General features: G+C 37.2%; 3 protein-coding genes across 6 annotated transcripts; 2 read left to right on the top strand and 1 right to left on the bottom strand.

The window, feature by feature from the left end:
- Positions 1–1720: 1720 nt before the first annotated feature.
- LOC114737744 (uncharacterized) lies at positions 1721–4873 on the bottom strand. Its single transcript, XM_028925702.1, has 6 exons — positions 4248–4873; positions 4071–4139; positions 3389–3493; positions 3050–3169; positions 2356–2445; positions 1721–2263 (listed from the first exon to the last, which is right to left on the bottom strand). The coding sequence occupies exons 1-6, from the start codon at positions 4767–4769 to the stop codon at positions 2147–2149; spliced, it is 1023 nt and encodes a 340-aa protein (XP_028781535.1). The 5' UTR covers positions 4770–4873; the 3' UTR covers positions 1721–2146.
- Positions 4874–5441: 568 nt separating this feature from the next.
- Positions 5442–11636, top strand: LOC114737745 (ubinuclein-2). 3 transcript variants are annotated; one of them, XM_028925704.1, is made up of 13 exons: positions 5442–5760; positions 6331–6417; positions 6517–6609; positions 6726–6802; positions 7199–7802; positions 8292–8391; positions 8505–8614; positions 8773–8856; positions 9251–9376; positions 9712–9846; positions 9939–9986; positions 10405–10506; positions 11036–11636. In XM_028925704.1, exons 1-13 carry the CDS (start codon positions 5536–5538, stop codon positions 11474–11476), a joined length of 2232 nt encoding a protein of 743 aa, XP_028781537.1. In that variant the 5' UTR covers positions 5442–5535; the 3' UTR covers positions 11477–11636. The 3 variants fall into 3 exon arrangements, with proteins under 3 accessions (XP_028781537.1, XP_028781538.1, XP_028781536.1); XM_028925705.1 differs by having other exon boundaries at positions 7196–7802; positions 9718–9846; XM_028925703.1 differs by having other exon boundaries at positions 7196–7802.
- A 1904-nt stretch (positions 11637–13540) lies between these two features.
- LOC114737742 (DNA topoisomerase 2-binding protein 1-A) lies at positions 13541–21572 on the top strand. 2 transcript variants are annotated; one of them, XM_028925700.1, is made up of 17 exons: positions 13541–13976; positions 14077–14119; positions 14566–14687; positions 15062–15169; positions 15961–16105; positions 16185–16276; positions 16749–16842; positions 16962–17457; positions 17683–17825; positions 17999–18354; positions 18520–18687; positions 19145–19327; positions 19490–19915; positions 20036–20080; positions 20176–20261; positions 20672–20759; positions 21018–21572. In XM_028925700.1, the coding sequence occupies exons 1-17, from the start codon at positions 13800–13802 to the stop codon at positions 21093–21095; spliced, it is 2850 nt and encodes a 949-aa protein (XP_028781533.1). In that variant the 5' UTR covers positions 13541–13799; the 3' UTR covers positions 21096–21572. The 2 variants fall into 2 exon arrangements, with proteins under 2 accessions (XP_028781533.1, XP_028781532.1); XM_028925699.1 differs by having other exon boundaries at positions 19037–19327.
- Positions 21573–21942: the final 370 nt, after the last annotated feature.

Raw genomic sequence — 21942 nt, 5'->3', positions numbered from 1 at the left:
ACCATAGAACTTCAATAAAATATTTGGTCCCAGGAGCAAATTAAGGACATATATATTTTTGCGTATTGGTGCTTTGAAATAAATCCACTTCTCCATCTTTATTAATTTACTTGCTATATAAACTCTAGAAGGTGATAAAAATATTTCTCCTCCTTCGTAATATTATAAAAAAAAAAAAGTTCTTTCGATGCAGTTTTTCTTGAACTACTGGGTGACCATCAGGGGCAGAAGAACCAGCCTTTGAACTTAGAGGGACCCTTTTTTTTTAGAAAATTATATGCATTTATCAATGAGTTTCTTTAAAATTTTAATGCTGTAGGCGACCAGTCAAACCCACAAAAACAGGTTTGATAAGAGGATAGGGCGGAAGTGTCAGGATCTACTTGGCTGACTTGATATAAAGAAATCCCTTTTTCTCTTTTACTTTTGGATCATGATCATCCCCTTGATTTTTTCAAAATAATAAAATAAAATGCAGCACAGACACACACGGAAGTGTAATAGAGGGTAATAATATTATATGAGAGTCCCATCAGAAGATAAGCAAGAGAGTAAAACAATGCATATCTCTAGCGTCTGCTCAGTGCGGGCTAGCTGGTGAGGAAGGAGACCTTAAGAGGGAGTTTACAAAATGACCTGAGGTTAAAGGAATGTTCACTGTTTCTTTTTACACGCAAAAACTTTGACATCTCAGAGTTTGCAACGTATCATTTAGACAAGACGGGGCTCTCTCCCTACATTTCATTTCATAACAATCTCTCAAGGGGGTAGGCCTGGAAGGTGAGAAACTGGAAACATAGGCACATCTCTAAAGGGGAAACAACTGAGTTATAATGGAGCTCATTCTACACATCTTCTATATACTAGTATAGTTTTCGTTTCGGCTGTTCTCAACACGTCTTCTTAGGGTTAGGATTCCGATGCCGTCTATATTTCCTCGGCAAAAGACTACCACTAGGTTCTTTCCGTTAAATGCAGTCGATCTCAGCCGTTAAGGATGAACGATCTACACTGTCCATTCTGTGCCTTCGCACTTCACTGCAAATTGGAGGAGGGACAGTTCTCCTCTTCTCCAAGATTCACAAAAGTTCTTGGACTATATGTTTTTACCTTTTCCCCGATTTTATTTCTACGGAATACATCTCATAGAAAAGGTCCATTGCAATTTGAAATAAGCTTGACAGCTCAATGAAAGATTTATGTGAAGTACGTCATGCCCTACCTGACTCATGAGGAATTGGCGCCTTGGTGAATTTCCCGGTAGTTACTTACCTGTTCTCCGCTCAACAAAAAGCGGTAATCAAATTGCGATGGCTTGGGACACGCGGTGCATTGATGGGAAGATAGCTTTTTTAGCTTTGGAAGGTGTAGACGTGAAGTTCACTTGGACTTTCATGGACATCACCATGTAGTTACCCCCTTAATCCCGGCGTGCCTAATGGCCCAAGTAAATGATAGTAGATTCCAAACCTTGATCTATGTGCATAGTGTCACATCATGGCCCAAGTAAATGGCCCATATGCATGCCGCGATATCGCGGGTTTCTTTCATTGGTGCATGCTAGATGGATGGGTTGAAGGATCTTCTTCCGAGGTCAAGCATTATAACAGCAAGATGGGCGTTTATATCCCCTACCCTGCTTTGCTATGACTTGTTATGCATCTATATAGGATTTCATTGGAGGAAGTCTTGAAAAAAAAGTGCTACTCTCACAAGCACATTAATGTTCGCGGATCAAATCAATATTTCATTATAGCCAAACTTGCCCAAAATTGAATGGTTTCAACTACAAGCCTCAACCACATGGTACAGGTGTCACGTGTCATAGAATGGTGGGATCGGTGTTCAAAGGCTCAGAACTCTTTGCGGATCAAATTGATAGTGTACAGAGGCTCGGAACTCTCGCCAATGATTACATCAGAACGTACAAGAGACGGTGATATTGGGATCGGTAAGCAAATGGCGTCGCAGGGCCATCCAAATTACAAAATGGAAGAGGATACAGCATATTACTTCGCAATGACTACGATCGAGATAACTCCATTTATCGTCCGTCCTTGGTTTAATTGCCTCAACACATTTTCCACTAAGACGCATTGATAGGCCATGGGGCAGTCTTCCACTGCGACGTGCTGTTAACAGTTAATCAAAACCAATTAGAAACGCTGAAGTCTCGAAGCTTGCTAAGGTGTCTCTCCATGTCTCGTCTGGTTTTGTCCCACTCCTCCCTTTCTATCACAGTGGTTGGATCATCTTTTTCACTCTGCACACAGAGTAGGGGGAAACGGAAAAGCATACATGTAGTCAACTCATGCGCAAGAGGTCAGCAACAATTTCAGTGTAAGAGATAGTTACCGCGTGAATTATTTTGAAAGAGTTCCCGTTATCTCGTACAACAAGCAAGTCACTCTTTCTATCTCTATTTCTTCCCCCTGGAGCTGTCACCTGTGTAAAGCATACTAAAAGTTAACATGGGTGCTAAAATCACAGACCACTATTCATATTCATAACTCTCAGACAGTGACAAGAGTTGCCCTGTTAGTAGGTAACCAACACTAAAGAACCTCTAACTTAAGGAGACAAGCAAGACAGATATCCAATCTGGCTAACTGGGTTGTACGGTTCTTCTTGGTCGCTAATGCCGTGTGCAAAATGGCACATGCTAAGAAGGATCATTAAGAATGCGATTAGGATTATCATCACACAAGAGAAACAAGGAATTTAAAGCAATAACTTGCTCAAGACAAAAGGCACGGTAATATGCATACGATATGCAAGGAAACTGCAAGCACCAGTAAAGCTGCAGGTAAGCAAAGACATTCCGAACCTCTTCTAACAGCAGGAGAACCCCGCAAGTGATATACTCTGTCTAAATTGACAAGGCTGTATCATTTCAATTTTATTGGACGTCCCCTCTAAAGGGACATGTGCTTGCGACAAAGTACTCCTTCGGTCTTAAATATAAAACTCATTTTTTAGTGCAAATTTAGAAGGGGAGGAGTAGTAATTATCAAAAATCAGCTAGAAAATTAAAAAAATGATTGTTTACCAGAACTTTTGCTCTCGTGATTGACTTGGATTTTGAATCAATAACGTAAATTTCTTCAAAATCCAGAACAAACTCAGAGTCACCCAATCTCCGATTTTTGTAGTGTTTTGTCAAGAAGACCTGAAGCAAGAAGTAAGTCAGCTGAGCAAGAGCTGTGAGAAATCATTAACAAATAAGTGCATCCTTTCGGCTCTAGTTACATCACCTTTTTGGCCTTACATTATGATAAATTTTCTTGTAAAGGTAAGAGGGACATTTAGGACTAACATGTTTGGTCACATAAATAAAGGCAATCATTTCACACATACCGAAGGGCTCAACTACAATTACTGCCTATACCTTCTGGATCTCCCTTGTAGTTTTATAAAGCGGATCTCGAGGAGCATCAATTGGTGGCTCAGTCACATTGTAGCATCCATAATCACTTTTGGCGCATCGAATGTACTACAGAAACAGGCAAAACCAAAGCTAGAATAATCTGGAATTATAATATGCATAAGGGTAAATGAGATAAAGAAACAATGAGCCCATTGAACGCACTCGATTGCTCATGTTATGTTTTGGTCAGCTTCTTAAATGGTAAAGCATGGTCAATCATTTGTTATTGAACTATTCATTCCATCATCTCTTATAGCAACAGAACACACAGACGGAGGACTTGATATGAAGCAAAGGAAGGCAACCACATTCTTTTTGTGGAGAAGAACATCCTATGGTACAATTAGTTTAAGCAGCATTTGAAAAGAGAAAAAGAAAGAAAGAAAAAGCTCAATAGATACATGGCAGCTCTATATCAATGTGATTAAATAATGGGGGTGATAATGATTTTGGCAACTAATTAATATATTTCCCCGGTTTTAGACATCAGATAGCAAAATTGCAGTACGGATTCCCTGAGTTCTGAAAGAGACACAAAGTTTTAATGACTTCAGTCTAGGGAACACAGTATCATGAACATCACGTCTGAAAATTTATCATCAACGGGAGAAGATGAGCGATAAAATAGACATCAGAACAGCACCTTCTGAGGCATTGGAGCGAGAACCTTAGGAATTGAATAAACGTCCGTATCCGGAGGAGTAACATACATCTACAACAAAATTTTCCGCAGGGAAGGCAAGGAAGGTTATAATTATATATCAAAATAAAACAAACTAGAAAATCCAGCCCTGTGAAGGGTAGGGTTGGACTCACAAACCTCCCTAAAATCAAAGACATCGTTATCGGGGTCCGGTGGCTTCCTTATAAAGAAGTCGCAGTCAAGCAAGCTTATCTTGTGAAACTCTTCTTCATTAATTCTGTAATCCACGACCATCTCCGAATCCCATCCCTGCGTTGACACGAAGCTCTTGCTCTGCACCATCTCAATGTCCTCGTCACCACCAGAAGCGGAAGGCGCCAAAGCGCCAGATAATGGGTCGTACTCGATTTCAAAGTCCTTCTTGTTGTCCACCTCCTCCATTTCGTCCGGATCCATCATCTCATAGTCATCGGGGCCAGCGGCGTCGCCGTCGCCATCGTCGGAACGTACCAAAAATGGGTTTTTCCTAGAAGGAGAGGCCACCACAGGCAGGTTTAAAATGGAATGGGATTTAAAGGGTAAAGAGAAGACGGGTGGAGGGGCATGAGAGGGTGCGGGTAGTGAAAAGGTCGAAGTGAACAACTTTGGAGATAGAGGAGGTGAGGAGAAGAGGAATAAAGAGGTGGGGTTGGTGGTCATGGATTTTGGAGGGGGTGCACGAGCTCTGGTTCGGGGTTCACCGCTCGGGCGGAGTGTAGTCGGAATGTCGGATAGACTTGTTGGGAAATGGGAACAGAGCCAGAACTAGGACGAACTGGGCACGGTAGCGTTCTGTTGAATTGGGCGCAAAGTCTCGGATAAAGCGCGAAGTCCACCCCCCCCCCCCCCAAAAAATTTACGGGAGAAAACTGGCTACTCATTAATAGTAACAAGTGTTGGCCAAAAAAATTAACATTAACAAATATACAGTTGACAGTAATAAATCATACTGTCTTAAATTTTATAAAAATAAATATTTTCTTTAAAATTTAATTAGAAGAATTACAATCAAATTTTATAGAAAAAAATTACAAAATAAATCTCAAAAATTTTTATTTTTTAATGAGTAGCCAGGTTTCTTCAGGTTGTTATAAATATTTTTTAGTAATTATTTTTTTTATTGTAATTCTCCCAATTTACTATTATTATCAGCCGATGATGCGCTGCGCCCCGGCTTCGCTTCCAGCAGGTCGAGTCGAATTGCAGTCAAAATACCTTTGACTCTTTTTTATTGATAGTTTTTTCTTTTAATTTTAATTTTGTCAACTTTTATTATTTATTTATTTATTTTGGAATCCCGCGCAATTTCTCCGCAACCGCTTTCTTCTGTTTAGGGCTTAGTCTTCAGCCTATGTTTTCCCATCCTAATGAGTGAATCATTGTAAGAAGCCCCAGCATTCCGAGGCTAGACTAATTAATTTTGATTATGGAAGAGAAGGCTCCTCCTGGTGATGGTAATTCGACGAGGGTTTCATCGTTGTTCGCCAAAAAGGGTGACCGCCAAATTTTTACGGTGGAGCTCCGGCCTGGAGAGACCACCATAGTCTCATGGAAAAAGCTGATGAAAGACGCTAACAAGGTTAATGGATCCACTTCGGCTCCCGAATGTCCCGCCAATGCACACCCCGCGCTGGAGTCAAGAATCGCTCCTGTGAGACTTCCTATCTTCTCTACTATCCGATTTGTTTCTCTGTTGATGTGATTTCGAAGAATTCGTCCTTATCTTTTAAGAATCATAGGTGCATTTCTACCTAAAAACGGAATTATACATACATTATAATTAAGACACTAGCTGAGTTCGTGTTTTCATTGTTAGCATTTTCCCCCAAACCATGCGTCATACTTAGCATTAGAAGAGAAGACCTAAGCCGAGGGCGTGGTTTCTCACTTGGCATAGTTACAATTCGGATCTTTCTATTTTGCTTACCTGAACAATTCAGGCCTTTTAATTTCAATACAAGTAGTTCATTTCTTTAAATTAGATATCTGAAATACAAGTGAAAATTATTGACGATTATACTACAGTTGAGATTCGTAATGGAAGTTACTGTCTCTGTTAATTATTTTTAGTTAAGTTCATATAATAGCATGTCCTGTATAACATTGTTTCTTGTTTTCCTTTGGGGCACTGGTACTATAAAATTTAGGATATTTTCTTTCTGAAATTGTGTTTTTCTGTATACTTCACTTAATTGTCTCAAGCCTTGCTCGTCTTCTACAGGGTCCCGCTGCTGAAAACAAAGTAACAGATGCTTCCCAGCCAAACCGTTTCAGCGCTGTAATAGAGAAGATTGAGCGTCTTTACATGGTGCGAATGTGTATCTAATGCTTGCTGAGTTTGTCATAGATGTGCATTGAAGTTTTATATTTTGGGGAATTTTCAACGTTGGAGATGATGGTATTTCAGGGTAAGGACAGTAGTGATGAGGAAGATCTACTTGATGTTCCTGATGATGATCAGTATGATACTGAAGACTCTTTCATTGATGATGCTGAGCTGGTTGGTATCTTTGTATATTGTTTTGATTTGACTGCTGACTGGACAAATATCCTTTGTATCATGTACACCCCCACTTGTATACTACTTTTGTTTTAGGTTTCCTATCCTTTCTGCAGGACGAATATTTTGAGGTTGATAATTCGGTAATTAGACATGATGGCTTCTTTGTCAACAGGGGGATGTTGGAACGCATGTAAGTCTAATTTAGTTTAGTTTTTCTTTCATTTTTTAAATATTTAGCTTGAGTATCTCCTTATTCTCCTCTTCCCCATAACTTACATTTAGCAAATCATTCTACCTTTTCTTCTTTGGTTGATTGGTGAATTCAATTGGATCATGTCACTGCAATGGTTTACTGGCAGAAATATATTTGGTCTTGAGGAGGTTTTCATCGGCAATACATATTTTTAGCTAATTAATGTGCATGCCTTTATTAGTTTATCTGCTGTTGCAAGCCTGTTCTTCACGCTTCTATCAGTTCTTAATGTAATTTTTCTTGTTCATGGTTCAACTTTTTTGTCACTTGTCTACAAGCTCTGCATTAATTTTCTTAATGATTTTCCTTTGTTTCTTTGTTAATTACTAGAAGTGAACCATCAGTATCAGCTAAGCAGCACCCAAAAAAAAGGCGCAAAAAAGATGAGTTGAAGAATCCTGATGAAAGTTATCAAGGTCAAGGATCTAATAAACATGTAAAACTGGGCAGGGCAGCAACTGGAAAAACGGCTATGTTACCATTGAAGAATATGTCTAATTCCTCACAGAATCTGGTTGGACCTAGTGAAAATTATGAGGAATCAAAAGGTCGGAATCAATTGGATGTCCTGGGAATCAGTTCAAAAAAGAAAACTGCTGATACTAAACCAGTATTGGATTCTTCTGTCTGTTTGAAAGTGTCTTGTGATGATGGTCCTACTTCTGTGACTGAAGCAAAGAATGTTGATAAACAGAGCGCAGGAGTCCCTCAAATAAAGAACATGAGCAACAAGCACAATGATGCAAGTACATCATCTGATGCTTCCCAACAGAAGTACCGTGAAAAAAGTGCTGGTGCACAATCCAAATCCCAAGCTGGAAGACCCTCTAGCAATACCAATGATTTAGAAGGTGCATGTCGGTCCAAAGAGAAAAATAGGATGTGTGAATTACCAGATCTTAACTTTTCTGAGGCCAAGTATCCTATGCAAAAAGCAGTAAGTTGATGTCCCTGGGTCTCCCCTAAATTTTTTTTAAATGCATGCATGTATGTATGGATTTAGAGGATGGGAAGGCAGGTGGAAAGGGATAAAGGGCCAAAAGGAAGTCTTGGTAGATGTTAGGAATGAATTACTAGCGTTTTGGTAATATTGCTTCATCTCCTCATTTGACTTATCTTTTGGGCTGTCATGGGTAATGCTGTGTCTTTGAAATGAACTTAATTAAAAAAGGCATGCAGGGACCATGGGGTGATTATTTTTCAAAGAAGTTTGAAGAGGAATTTTGGCTCAGTTAGCTGTCCTTATATTGGCATCTTCATGCACCTGGTGTAATGTATGTTTTGTTTTTCTGATCTTTTTGACTGCAGATGATGATATGTGTATTCTTGTAACGATTGACTGTTGATATGTTAACATTTCGTGCCATTTCCTGCTATAAATATGCTTGTGAAACTTTTGGTAACTATTTGTTCAAATGGTCTGCAGAAATCACATTATATTCACAAGAAAGATGGTTCTAGTGTGAGGCCAAAAATTTCAGTTCTTGAAAAGGCAATTAGAGAGTTAGAGAAGATGGTTGTAGAGTGTAAGCCTTATGATTTTAATGAAGTTCACATTTCTCTTAGATATGAATAGTTGAGAGTTCATAACTAATGTTTTTTTTTTTTTTTTGGTTTTCTGGTGGTGCTAACTTTACAGCAAGGCCACCTGCAGGGGAAAGCCAGGAGGCTGATACTGTATCCCAGGCAGTCAAAAGGAGGCTTCCTGGAGAAATAAAGCTAAAGCTGGATAAAGTTGCTAGAATAGCGGTGATGGCAGTTGCTAATCTCTTGATATTGTCTCGTTGAACTGTTGTGTTTCTAGACATGTATACGATATTGTGTTCTATTTTCACTCAAGGGCTTTTAACTGTTTGATATTGTTATATTGTTTTGAATGATAAAATACATGGTCTTTACTGCTGCAGGCAAGCCATGGGAAAGTATCAAAGGATTTAATCAACCGTCTAATGAGCATATTGGGGCACCTGATTCAGCTTAGAACACTGAAGGTATTGCAGCCTTCTTAATATAAACAGACGTGAGGGAACCGTAGTGTAGATACTGTCTTGCTAAGGTGGAAAAATGGAATGTTCTACCGCCAATTTATCCCATGAGCTTAAGTTAGGAGAAAGTGCAGGAATGGTTTTGGATATTTATTTCTAACACACCTTCTCTGAACTAAAACCAATCTTTCCCCTTTTGATCAAGTACTTTAATGTGATGTGACTGAGTGTGGCATTTTCTATTTAAATTATATTATCTTGTCAATGTGTTGGCTAAAACTAATCTTTCTTGAGGATTTTCTTACCACTTGTTTCATTATTGTAGATATCATAGTCCTAACAATTGTGTTACTTTTGGTCTCACTTTTACTTACTCTAATGCATTGTTGTCCTGCTACAGAGACATTTAAAAGTGATGATAAGTATGAGCTTGTCAGCAAAGCAGGAGAAAGATAGTAGGTTTCAGCAGATAAAGAAGGAAGTTGTTGAAATGATTAAGGTGCAAGGCTCCTCACTACTGTCCAAGGTATACTATAGTCACTCTAGCGTTTTCATTCCTAACCAGTGATTAGCAATCTGGCTTGCATGCCTTTTGTTTTCACTCATTGAATGCTAAAGACCTAGGACCTTTTATATTGATGTGATAAGTTGCACGCAGAAATTGTGATTGTTGTATTTGCCAAGATCATTTAGCTGGAAATAGATTTTATTTTTTGTTTTTGCTTGTGATGCCGAATCTTGGATCATGTCTTGCATATCTTCTTATATGTGCATTGTATCTTGGTCACAATTTTGGACTATCATTTTGTTTCAGTTTCTTTTGTATAATTTGAGGTGAATGACTTTTTTGTGGCATTTGAGCTACAGCAACAAGGTGGAGCATCTGGTATTGGTCAAGAATTTGGTCCTGATGAAAAAGCCTCAACTGCAAGGAAGCTTAGCATGGACGCTGCACTGGAGGATAAGATTTGTGATCTCTATGACCTTTTTGTCGATGTACAATAGCTCTAAGTTTAAATGTTTATTTTTAAAAGCATTTTTGGTTGTGCAAAATCTTTTTCAATGAATCTTGTTTGTAATTGTTGTAGGGGTTGGATGAAGGTGCAGGTCCACAAATCAGAAAATTTTATGCTGAGGTGATTCAATATTTTTGTTCTTCGTTCAAAATAGGTCTATCAGAGATTATGATGTTTCTGCTTTGTTAATCCTGCATTGTACTAGTAATAGCCCTTCCCTACTCTCTACTTCAAACTTCTTTCCTGGTTGTGGACCTCCTATGTATCCCAGAAATAAAAATGCACAACAGACTTCTAGCCCCTTCTTCAAGACAAAAGGGAAATGGTTGTGGGTTGAGCATTTAACGGTTATCATTGATTTTTCTCTTAGGTTTCTAGTCTTTCCTTTCAGGAGCCATGGTGCTGTTTATTTTTTGAACATGTAGTTGTCATGTCTAATTTAATCTGTATGCATTTTTTTTTAAAAAAAATGAAATGTGGGCATTATAAACCGTCTGATTTGTCAGTTTTTTGACACTTGGTACCACTTCATGTTCAGCTTGCACAATTATGGCCAAATGGCTGCATGGACAACCATGAGATCAAACATGCAATTTCTAGAGCAAAAGAGAGGCGCAAAGCATTGTACAACAGGCATAAGGTATGCCTTTTCCAGCAAATAGTAATTAGTCATTCTGAAGAAGCCGTGGCATTTTCTCAAAAGGACAACTCTTGTTCTCCAAGTTAAAACAAAAATTAGAGAAGAGTTTCTCAAATTTGTTTCCTCATTGTGAGGAACTCAAGCACTTCTCTCTAGTTTTCCTTTTTCTTGCTCACATACCAGACCCTTCCCTGGATGTTATGCTACCTCTAGTCCTTAATATAAGACTTCGTTTAACTTTTATTTGGATCCTAAATATAAGACCCCAATCGATTTTGTCTCTCATATTTATGTATTTTTTTCCAAGGTAGTCCTTCTAATAATGATAGTTTTAGCTAATATACTTGATTAGTAAGGATATTTTAGGAAAGACAACACTTATTTATTATAAATAACTAACTTAATTTATTTTTTTAATATATTCAAATTAGTCAACTTGCTCTTATAATTAGAACCGGAGGTAGTATTTCTCCGGATGGTGTCACTTATTTCTTGGTTTTATCTCACTGGTTGACTTGCTTATGATCAGGATCAGGACAAAGTTAAGAGGAAAAAATTTTTGGGAGGTAGGCAGGAGGAGAATCTTCGATATGATGCCTCGCATCAGAACATGGGAGAGAGACTGGCTCCAGAATCTGGCAGTCATGCTTTTACTTCAGCGAACAGACAAGTTTCTAATACAATCACCACTGCCCGGGCTCCCAGTTCTTCCATGAATGGTCCTAAACAAGAGAAAGTCAAAGGAGGTTCGAGTAATCCCCGTGATAATGTCAGGACAGCAGATGCTGTTTTAAGAAAGAAGGTAAAGAGAAAAGCTGAACTGGAATCGGAAGGACCTCATATCCGTCCAGAAAAGCTGGGTTCTTTGTTGGGAGAAGAAAGGCCTAAGCTGCTAAAGCAGTCAGCAGGTCTTCCCCTTGAATCAAACTTTCAGCTGACATCTATTCCAAATCTTGAACAGTCAACGTGACATCAACTCGGAGGCTTAGGCAGAAAAATGTCTGTGTATTGCGCTTTCATTCTTTTCTTTTTTTTTTGTTTTTGGTTCTCAATTTCCCATCGTCAGCGAGTTATATGTTAATGATTGTCTCCTTTTTGTAATTAATGTCCGTGCAAGGTTCTAGGGCGTGTGGGTTATGCGTAGTTGCCTCGTTATCGCTTGTTGGGCTCCCCGGCGATTTATTGGCCCAAAGCTTCTATCCGATTTCTTCTGTTTTTATCGTCAGATTTTTTTAAAAAAGGAAAGGTGCCTGATTAACTAATAACATTGACAATTAAATAAATTTTTATAAGCAAAAATTTACCAATAAAAATTGCAGAAAATTCTTTGAACAATTCTGATATTTACTGAGAAAAACAATCCGGCTCCTAACAAACATGTATATTAATCTTAATGATAACTCTTTATTTGAGGAGCATTATTATAGTCAGCATGAAAATATTGCATGTTTTTCTTTCTGATGTACTCTTTAGATCTTAAGTGTAAGAGGTATTTTATGGTATAAATTACATTATAAAATGAATTTTACATTAATAAAAAAAGAAGGAAGAGTATGATTTTAAGGGAAAATGATAGAACAATAATTTTTTAATTTAAAAATTCCCAAATAATCGCTTGGATGAGTAAAATTTCAATATGGGTATAGATGACCTAATTGAGATTTGTAAATTTTTTGAAATGTTTATATTGTTTTTTTTTTTAAAAAAAAGAACTAAATAGTTACTGGAACTTTGGAGGCCAATAACTATTTTTTTAAAATTTTTATAACTTTAATAACACAGTTAACAAGTTCTTTAATGCTATAATAAGTTTGATATAACAGTTAACAACAGGTTTTTTAGAAAATTCAAAAAGTGACATTTTTACAACTTTAATAATACGATTAACAAGTTCTGTAATATTATTAACAAGTTCGATATAGTAGTTAATAATATATTTTTTTAGAAATTCAAAAAGTGACAATTTTTATAATTTCAGTAACCCGGTTAACAAGTCGTGTAACAATATTAACTACTCTACCTGTATAAAAAAAAAATATATTAACAACTCTACTAATGTCATTCAAAACTCTAATAATGATTAATGTAATAATATTAACAACTCTCGTAATCATAGTAAATGCCTAATAAATGAATATTTTTTCATGTACATGAGCTAATATTAAAAACATAAACTTTTATAAGGAAATTTTGTTAATAGAGTTATGAGAATTATTAATATAGTTATAGGACTTGTTAACTGTGTTGCTAAAATTGTAAAAATGATACCTTTTGAATTTCTTGAAAAAACCTGTTGTTAATAATTATATTGAATTTATTAACAGTGTTACTAATATTGTAAAAATATTACTTTTTGAATCTCCTGAAAAACATATTATTAACTGCTATACCGAACTTGTCAATAACGTAATAAAAACTGTTAACTGTGTTATTGAAATTATAAAGATGCCATTTTTGAATGTTCTGGATAACCTGTTGTCAACTACTATACCAAATTTGTTAATAACATTAAAAAACCCATTAACCATACTATTGAAGTTGTAAAAATACCACTTTTTGAATTTTTTTGGAAAAAAAACCTACTGTTAACTACTATATCAAATTTATTAACAGCATTAAAAAACTTGTTAACTATATCACTGAAGTTGTAAAAATAAAATAAAAAAGTTGCCAGAGCTTCGCGCGATGGGTTGTCAGCGGACTATCAGAGCTCCAGTGACAGTAGCTCACTTGAACTACAGCGGCTGCAGCCTACATCAGAGCTCTAGCAACAAGCTAGCTGATGAGGATGTTTGTTTGTTTTTTTTTAAAACAAAAAAGACTATGGTTATTTCAGCAAATTTGTAAATCTCAATTTGATCAACTATACTCAAATTGTAATTTTATTTATACAGGTGACTGTTTGAGAATTTTGAAATTTAAGAATTTTTTTTGGTTTTTTTTTAAAATTTTGAAAGCATTTCCTATAGACGGATAAAGCTCAACAAGTTCCCCGATTCCGCCACATTTCACATTTGCAAAGTTCGGGTGGGGAAGCGTCTGAACTCGCTTTCCCGCGTTTTTGTGTTCTCTTCCCTTTTCATATCTCGCGGTCTCACAATCGTGAATCGTCTATTCGTCTGTTCTCTATGGGTAAATTAACTTCGTAAACCTAATTTATACTATCCGTTGGCCAAAAAAAAAAAAAACGCTATCCGTTTTCTTCCCCGAAATCTTTTCAATGGAAGGGAGACGTAACAGTCAGTATTGATTACTGCACTTGAGTGTGTGAGGGAGAGCGCTTGCTGGCAGAGATGCTGCGGACGAATGCATTCGAAGGCGCGGATGTGTTCATGTCGCGGAACCTCGTGCCGCCGGAAGTCTTCGACGCACTTCACGACGCGCTTAAGAATAACGGCGCGCGTGTCCACCTTTGCTGCGATCCTTCGCGCAATGGGCCGCACGACTATCATATCATATCTCACGATCATGTAATAGCTTGGTGTCCTGCGATTAGTAGTTTTAGTTGAATTCGAGTTTGATTTCTGCATTTCTGATATTTCTTTTTTCTGTTTCCAAATTTATTTGAAGGAGAAACTGGAGGATCTTAAAGCCAGGGGTTGTAATCTGCTTGGTAAGTTTTTAAGTTTCCGCTTGCTAAGACTATTGTTACCGCTCCTGTTGGTTGGTTGTGTTAACTGAAATCTTCTTGTTCTTTTCTCGTCTTCCCATTCATTACGCAATTGCAAAGTTGATTTAAGAGCTTTTAGCTGTGTAATTTTCTGAAGTGGCTTTAAGATGCGTAGAACCTCGTAATCTGATGTTGAAAAAGCATTATTGTTTGTATCAGCCATTTGCAGACGCCAGATTGGCATTTTAGAATCTGACGAGGCATGTTGTTCTTATTTCTTTAGTAAAAGTGTGTCGTTTTGAATTTTGATGGTTGGCTCGTCTGAATTGGGTAGCTTTTATCGCTACTCTATACCTGTCCAGTATGGATGGTTTCCATAGTTGAATATCAGCTATCCTTTGTCTTGGAAAAAGGCGTCGCTTCTGAGTTTTTTGTTCACTCTTGGGCAGGTCCTCAGTGTGTGCTTTCATGTGCAAAAGAACAAAGACCCCTGCCTAAACAGGGTTTTACTTGTTGCCTTGCCATGGATGGTGTCAAAGTACTTGCATCTGGCTTTGATATGGATGAGAAGGTACTGTGCATTTGAAATATTATCAATACAAGTTAGCTTAGCTTTATTTATTTTCCATTCATTTTCTCTTAGCAAGTTGACAAGCATTCTTCGCATGACTGTTGTCATGTTTTCTTTTCACCTTTTTTAGGCCTCTGGCTTCGGAATAACTAAGAGGGGACCTGCACCTTTTTCTGGTTGTTATCTTCAATTAAAATATTGCTAGATTTTCAAGGAATTTTCGTTGGGCTGATATGATGGATATAATCTGTATGTGTATATCTGTGTTATAACGATCTCAAAAAGTGATTGCTCAAAATCAATGTCTTAGAATTAATCGATGTACAAGTTTCCCATTCAATCTAGTAATGTTGATCATATGTATCGTGATGCAGATGAAGATAGGAGAGTTAGTAAATTCTATGGGAGGAATTCTGCATACTAAAGCATCACTGGATGTAAACTTTGTGATTGTGAAAAATGTTTTAGCTGCAAAGTACAAGGTATTGTAAAAGAAGCTTATGCTCCACATTATTCTTAAATCTTAATCACTTCTCTTTATTCTTTGTCATGTTGATTATTATACTCTTATGACCCTTTTCTGTCTCTGTGTATCACATGCTTGCATGCAGTATCATGCGCATGTTAATGCCAAAATATCATTGCTTGAATTTTTCTAGAGGGTGCAATAACTAAACTTGGTCGAACATCCAAAGGGTGAAACTCCTAGGCTAATATAGGTTGGCATTATCTGGCATTATTCCTGGCTTCTGATGTAGGGAGTAATGTTACCCTTTTTTGAGACTATTGTAATCAAGACGTGGTTTGATTGTTTTTTCCTTAGATAATGCCTTTAGCATTTAGGGGAAGTTAGGTATTTTTTTATGACCCTTGATGACATCTATTAACAGTCTACTATATATTTATACATATGTGTGTGTGTGTGTGTGTATATATGGTTGTCTAGTCATTTTTGGTAACCACTTCTGCTTTGCATAGTTCAGTTCCCAAATTACTGCTGGTAGCGGATTCAAATCTTGAAAGAGTTAATGGCTTGTTCTTGGCCCACCATAATTAGTGTGGCAACATTTCAACTGGATCTGGATCGCCCCATTAGTTAAGATTGTTACAGATACCTAAATCTTGTTTGCCTATTTTTAATATAGGTTGTTGTTTAGTAGGTCATTAATCCTTTTCAACCCCATAAACAGATCTTCATGATGGTCTGAAATGTCTTTGAGCTCAAATTGATGCTGTACAATCTAATGTATTTAAATTGCTTTACATCTGGCAGTGGGCTTTGAATATGCTGAAGAAACCAATTGTCACTCCTAATTGGTTAAAGCAATGCTCTATTGAGCATCGCATTGTTCCTCAAGAGTCATACAGGATTCTTCCCTTTTCTGGGTTGACAATTTGTGTTACCCGAATTCCAGCAGGTTTTAGTTATCTGTTGATTTTCTTTTCAAAATATAATTTTTGTGTTTGTTGCTGCTAATTTGTTTTCATTTTATACAGATGAGCGCAGGAAAATTGAGATGCTTATTGTACAGAATGGTGGGAAATACTCTGCAGAGCTGACAAAGAAGTGCACACATTTGATTTCTGATATATCCTTGCTAGAGTTTCTTTGAACCATTATCTCTGTTTAAATCATGTGAATATTCGCCTACTGTCCAGGATTAGGAGAAAACATCCTTCTTGCTTTTGAACAATGTTTGTTGTTACATTTTTGCGTTTAGCCGCATAAGTTGGACTGTCTGTAACACTCTCTTCAAACATTAGACGACTTTGGTGTCAACTTTATCATACTGTTTTCATAATTTTGAACTGACAAGTCTCACGCTTCTAACATGAACTAATGTAAATATATACTATTTTAAATCTGTAATACTTTGAATATATCTGCTAGAGTATAATCTATCATCATCAAGAGTTTAAGTTATTAAGGAGCATGATATTCCATTCATTTTGTTTTTTAATTCGTTAACTCATTTTATGAAAACTCTTCCTTCAATTGGCGGCTACTGTTTACTTATGAGTTTAAACTAGGCGGATAATTGTGTTCTTGACTGTTCTTAAGCTCCTGAAGGTGACAAATATAAGGTGGCAAAACGATGGGGTCACATCCATATTGTGACAAAGAAATGGTTTGATCAGTCTATTGCCAGGAGGGGTAACTTTATGGTTGCTATACATTATGTTGCAGTGCCTTCTGTATTTTTGACCTTCATAATTTGATTCCAACCACAATATCTGACGACCCTATATTTTTCTTTTAAAAATTATGAATAGCATGTCTGAATGAGGAGTCCTACCCTGTTCAGCATGGACCTGTATCTTCACAAAGAATGTCCGGGGATAATTTAACAGCACAACATAGTCAAGAGAGGGAAAGTGGGAAATGGCAATCAGCAGCAGCATCTGGACCTGCAGATTCATGTATGCCTGCTGTTTCCTATGCTGAGCCTGTGGACGGAGATCCAGATGCTACACAGTCAGAAAACACTTCTGCCGCCATTTTAGATGTTCCTATCTTTGTTAATGGGACAGATCCTGAAGCACGTCCAGTGCAACCCAAAAAGGAACCAAACCTTGACAGTGCTGTAGCCAGAGATTCTGAATCTGATGATAATGACCTGTACTTATCAGAGTGCAGAATATCACTTGTTGGCTTTGAAGCCTCTGAAATGCGTAAGCTAGTTAATTTGATTCATAAGGGAGGAGGGTCCAGATATATGTCGCTTAATGACAAGTTGACACACATAGTTGTTGGAACCCCGTCAGAAATGTAAGTCTAGTTTAATGTCTTCCAGGAGTATTGTGGATGCACGTCTTCTCTATGTTTGTTGATTGTGCCCCCTCCTTTGCATTCATGTGTAAGCAACCCAATTTTGACGCTACCTGGTGGCTACCATCATAAATGTGGCTCTCTGATTGGCTTTAAGTGGAATACTGTATTCTCTTTCTTTTAGTTAGTCTTGATAATTACCATTCCAATTATGTTTTTCTCCAGAGAAAAGAAGGATGTAAGGAGCCTTGCTGCTCTGGGTATCATCTATGTTGTTAAAACTGCATGGCTTGAAGATTGTGACCGTGAAAAGAAAGAAGTTCCTGTTCTGAAGAGACATATTGCGCAAGATCTTCTTCTTCCAAAAGGTCCGCTGTTATCATCTGCAATTGTGCACAGTTATGGTCTGCATCTGTTCTCTCCTGCTTGCGTGCAAACAGGAGAAATCTTTTAATTAAACTTACTCGTGTTAAATTTTCTTTAATGGTGGTCATGAGTATATTTTTCTGAGATACATGCTCATTTTCTTATGATTGCTTAGGTTCCACATCTTTTGTGAAAGGAGTTGTAACTGGCATTATGACCATGAATAAAGGTAAAGGCTTCAGCACTCATCAGAGCCTGCAGGCTGATCAGGCGATAACTAGTATGGACTCTCGAGTTGTAATGCCATTGTCCGTGGAGAAAAGAGAAGAAAAGAAGCTGGAGATCGATGTGATCAATCAGTCCAGTCTTAAATCAATGGACAAGCCGACAAAGCAAATGCAACTTCCTGTCGTTAATAATAAAATGAAGGGTCAAAAGAAGATGCATAATGACTCTTCTCAGTGTGTGAAGTCATCAACAGTTTTCTGGGGGAGGACGTTTTGTTTTTCAAATTCTTTTCCTGAAGAGAGAGTAAGTTTTTATTGTCTATGTTTATTAAATATGATATGATCTTGCACCCTAACTGTGAGTTTTGACATATGGAGTCAATGAACTAACGCATATACAGGAAGTTAAGTTAGATGGCAAATAAGATTTCTGTTCAAGTAATTATATAGTTTTGGTTTCTTTTGCCAGAGAGATGAGATTATTCAATGGATAAGTCAAGGAAAAGGAGAGGTAGTAAATGGGCACAGAAAACAGAATGCCCACTATACTATTGAGTGCCACGGTGTAACAAGGAGGTTGGAAGAAATTTCCCCGACTACGTATATCTCCAGTCATTGGATACGATCTTGTTTAGAGGTAAGCTTGATTATCTCGCAAATGTGAACTTCCCAGTTAAGGGCGCTTTTTTGTTTTTTTTTCTTGGTGTTGCTAAATGTTATTTTTGCAGCTGCCTTTTCTTTGACTTTTCTTATATTTTTCTTACTAAACAATTCATGTTTCAATCTTTATGCTCTTAATACTCTTTTAGATGATTTGAATAGGCTTTTCTTATAATTAACCGTAGTTAGTCTCATTTAGTCATTAATGTATTCATAATGAATAAATTTTTGCTATCAACTGGATTCTTTAAGAATTTACCTTGTTTGTATAATAACCATTCAGCCTTTTAATTATTGCTGATGCTGTTCTGATGTGTTTGTTGAAGAATGACTGCTTGCTGGATGTTGATAGTCACATTCTTTATTCTCCACTCCCTTGCTGTATACCTTTGCCTGGGTTTGAAAGCTTTCGGTTTTGTGTTTCTCAATATGAGGGGAAAGACAGAATGCTGCTAAGGAACTTGTGCTTTGTTCTCGGAGCTACATTTGTGGAGAAGTTGACAAAGAAAGTCACACATTTATTGTGTAAATTCATCAATGGGCCTAAGTATGAGGCTGCTTGTAAGTGGGGGATCCAGGCAGTTACCTCTGAATGGATATTTGAATGTGTCAAACAGGTATTCAATTTGGTTTCTGTGTGGAATGATAGGAGCTTGAATGCATGCTGGTCTGCAAACTCATCTTATTTTGCATACATGTCTTAGTGCATTATGTACATATGTTGATAGGCCCTTGGGAGACAGCAAAAGAATTGTTAAACAATGTGCTAATTATTTCAGAATAAAGTTGTTGGTGTTGATCAATTTTTACCCAAAGAAGTTTCTGTTCAAGATCATGAGAACCAGGAGGCAGGAGTTTTTACTGTGAGTCAATTTCCTAACCCGGCTGAAAGCATAGGTGGAGACAGCTCTGCCCAGTTTTCAAGTCGATCACAAAATTTGAGAAACATACCAAATCAAAATATGGCTAGTCAAGTCGACAATTATGAGGTTAATGCTAAAATATCAAGTGTTTACTGCAAAAGGGCAAGGCTTTTGGAAGAGTCTGGCCTGTATGATACAGTGCCTTCGGCTGTAGCTTCAGCTACCCCTATCTACGATATGAGTTCTACAGGAAACAATACGCTAATAGATACTAGTAAGGTGTCTCCGGCTGTTCCTGATGTTGCTGCTGCAATTGAGGACTTGTTAGAGCAGACTAGTAAGGTAACAATACTATATTTTTTATGGTATTTTGAGATGCCGAATATTAATAATTTATGCCTGGCATTTGCCCCATTATGTCCATATTTACTTCTGAACTTATGCTTTTCCTTTTCCTTGAAGATGGATGACCAGACATCCCCAGGGAAGACTGTGAATAAGCGAAATGTATCCTTCAAGTGTAGTCATTTCGTTATGTTTCATGATATGATTGAGTTTTCATTTTGCTTTTAAACGAGTTGTAGTCCTTGATGATAGATTAGAATTTTTCGTCTGATTGTTCTGTTCTTGGTGAAAACCAATCAAATCCTCATACTGTCATTGGATTTTCTGAGCACTGGTTGAACAGGCAAGCTTTATATTTCTCTCTCTTTACTGATTGACCTTTAGCTGTCATTATTTTACACTGTCGTCCTTGGTCAAAATTATATACGCCTTTGTTATTATTGTTCTTCTCATTCTTCTTCTAATGATCTCATAGTTTGTATTTAACGCAGAAGCCATCATAAGTGTGCAATAAATGTCCTTTTTTATTTTCACGTTAATGATTTTTGCATTAATCCTAATTATTTATTGGTGATCTAGAGATGATTTTTTCTTTCTCTCAACTCTCATCGGATCTAAGAATGATCAATTTATTAGTTTAGTACTGTATTTTCTCTTAAAATTTCAACACTGTTGACTGCAGAACTAGAAAAGCTAATTCATTGTTCATTTGTTTTCTTAGTGTTTGTATTGAGCTAATGATTTTTCCTTCAGAAGTAGCAGAAACGAGGATAATGATGATGCTTCTCGAGATGGAAGAGCAGCTTATGATAATTTTAGTGAAACACAAACGGAATCTCAGGTTTTATCTGGCAATCACATACGACTCCTTAGTTTTTGATTTTTTTTTTTTGGGGCTTGCTTCTGTTCTATTTATTAACGACTCAGTGCCAGATCCAAATTTGATTATAAGTGCAAGATCTGTCTGTCACTTGAACAAAGATTTAACTTCTGCTTGCACTGTTTAGTTGTGATCAATCGTTGGCATCCCTTGTGAATATTATCCTGCTTTCCTCTTAATGGTTCGATCCTGAAAATCAGTTTTGTATTTCAAACTCAGGTTGTTGGTTACGAAGAAGATTTGTCTGGAAGACAAATGCTTATTGACAGAGTCCGAACCCGTGGTAGTATGGCTTGAAGTATTAGGACGGCCCCTTGAAGAAAGATCTAGAAGGATATGATAATTTGATGATGAATCGGCGTTTACAAGGTAATGAAAGAAAATCATGTCCTGTCTTGCATCAGTAACATTGGTTTTTAAAAAGGTCAACCTTGCTAAGGGTCAGCTATCAAGGGTGTTAAGGATGCATCAGGCCAGTATTAGAAAGTAAATATTAACCATGCTGATCGGGAGAAGTCACACCCATATTACTTGCTAGGATCGGAAAGGAAGGACGGAAGAAGGGAATATTTTGATATTTTTTGCCGGCGTGTTGTATCTATTGATTTGTGACAAGTTATTAAGCCAGTCCCAACTAGGAAAAATAAATAATCATGTTTGCCCAAAACTTGAACTGTACACTGATCATTGACTCGTGCGGCATAGGGCCTGATTCTCTGCAAACTCTAGTGGGACAATGTTAATTCAAGTTCGGTACCTGGCCCAAAAAAAAAAAAAGGGTTCACTACATTTTTTGCATTTAATTTTAAAATATAACGAAATATCCTTTTGGAACGAAAAAACTAGAAACTTTTTTGGGATAGCAAAAGCTAGAAACTTTTTCCGTAAAGATGACATGATCACAAATTCACAACGGTCTGCTCTGGGGCGTGCTCTCCGGGTTTAGTTTGTGTTTAACGTAATAATTTGGGCTTAGCCCGGTTTCTCCAAAAAGAAAAAGTGATACAAGGAAAAATTAAATTTTACCTGTGTGGGTGCACGAGTCACTAATTTAAATTGAAAAAACACATCAACTTTAAAAAGTTATCCAAATAGTTTCAGTTTTCAGTCTTGTGAATATAATTTTTCCTCTTTTTTTGTTTAA

This window comes from Neltuma alba, unplaced genomic scaffold (assembly GCF_004799145.2).
Source record: "Neltuma alba isolate B1F8T4 unplaced genomic scaffold, ASM479914v2 tig00013496_pilon, whole genome shotgun sequence".
NCBI classification, from domain to species: Eukaryota; Viridiplantae; Streptophyta; class Magnoliopsida; order Fabales; family Fabaceae; genus Neltuma; species Neltuma alba.
This window is presented reverse-complemented; position numbering and strand designations above follow the sequence as displayed.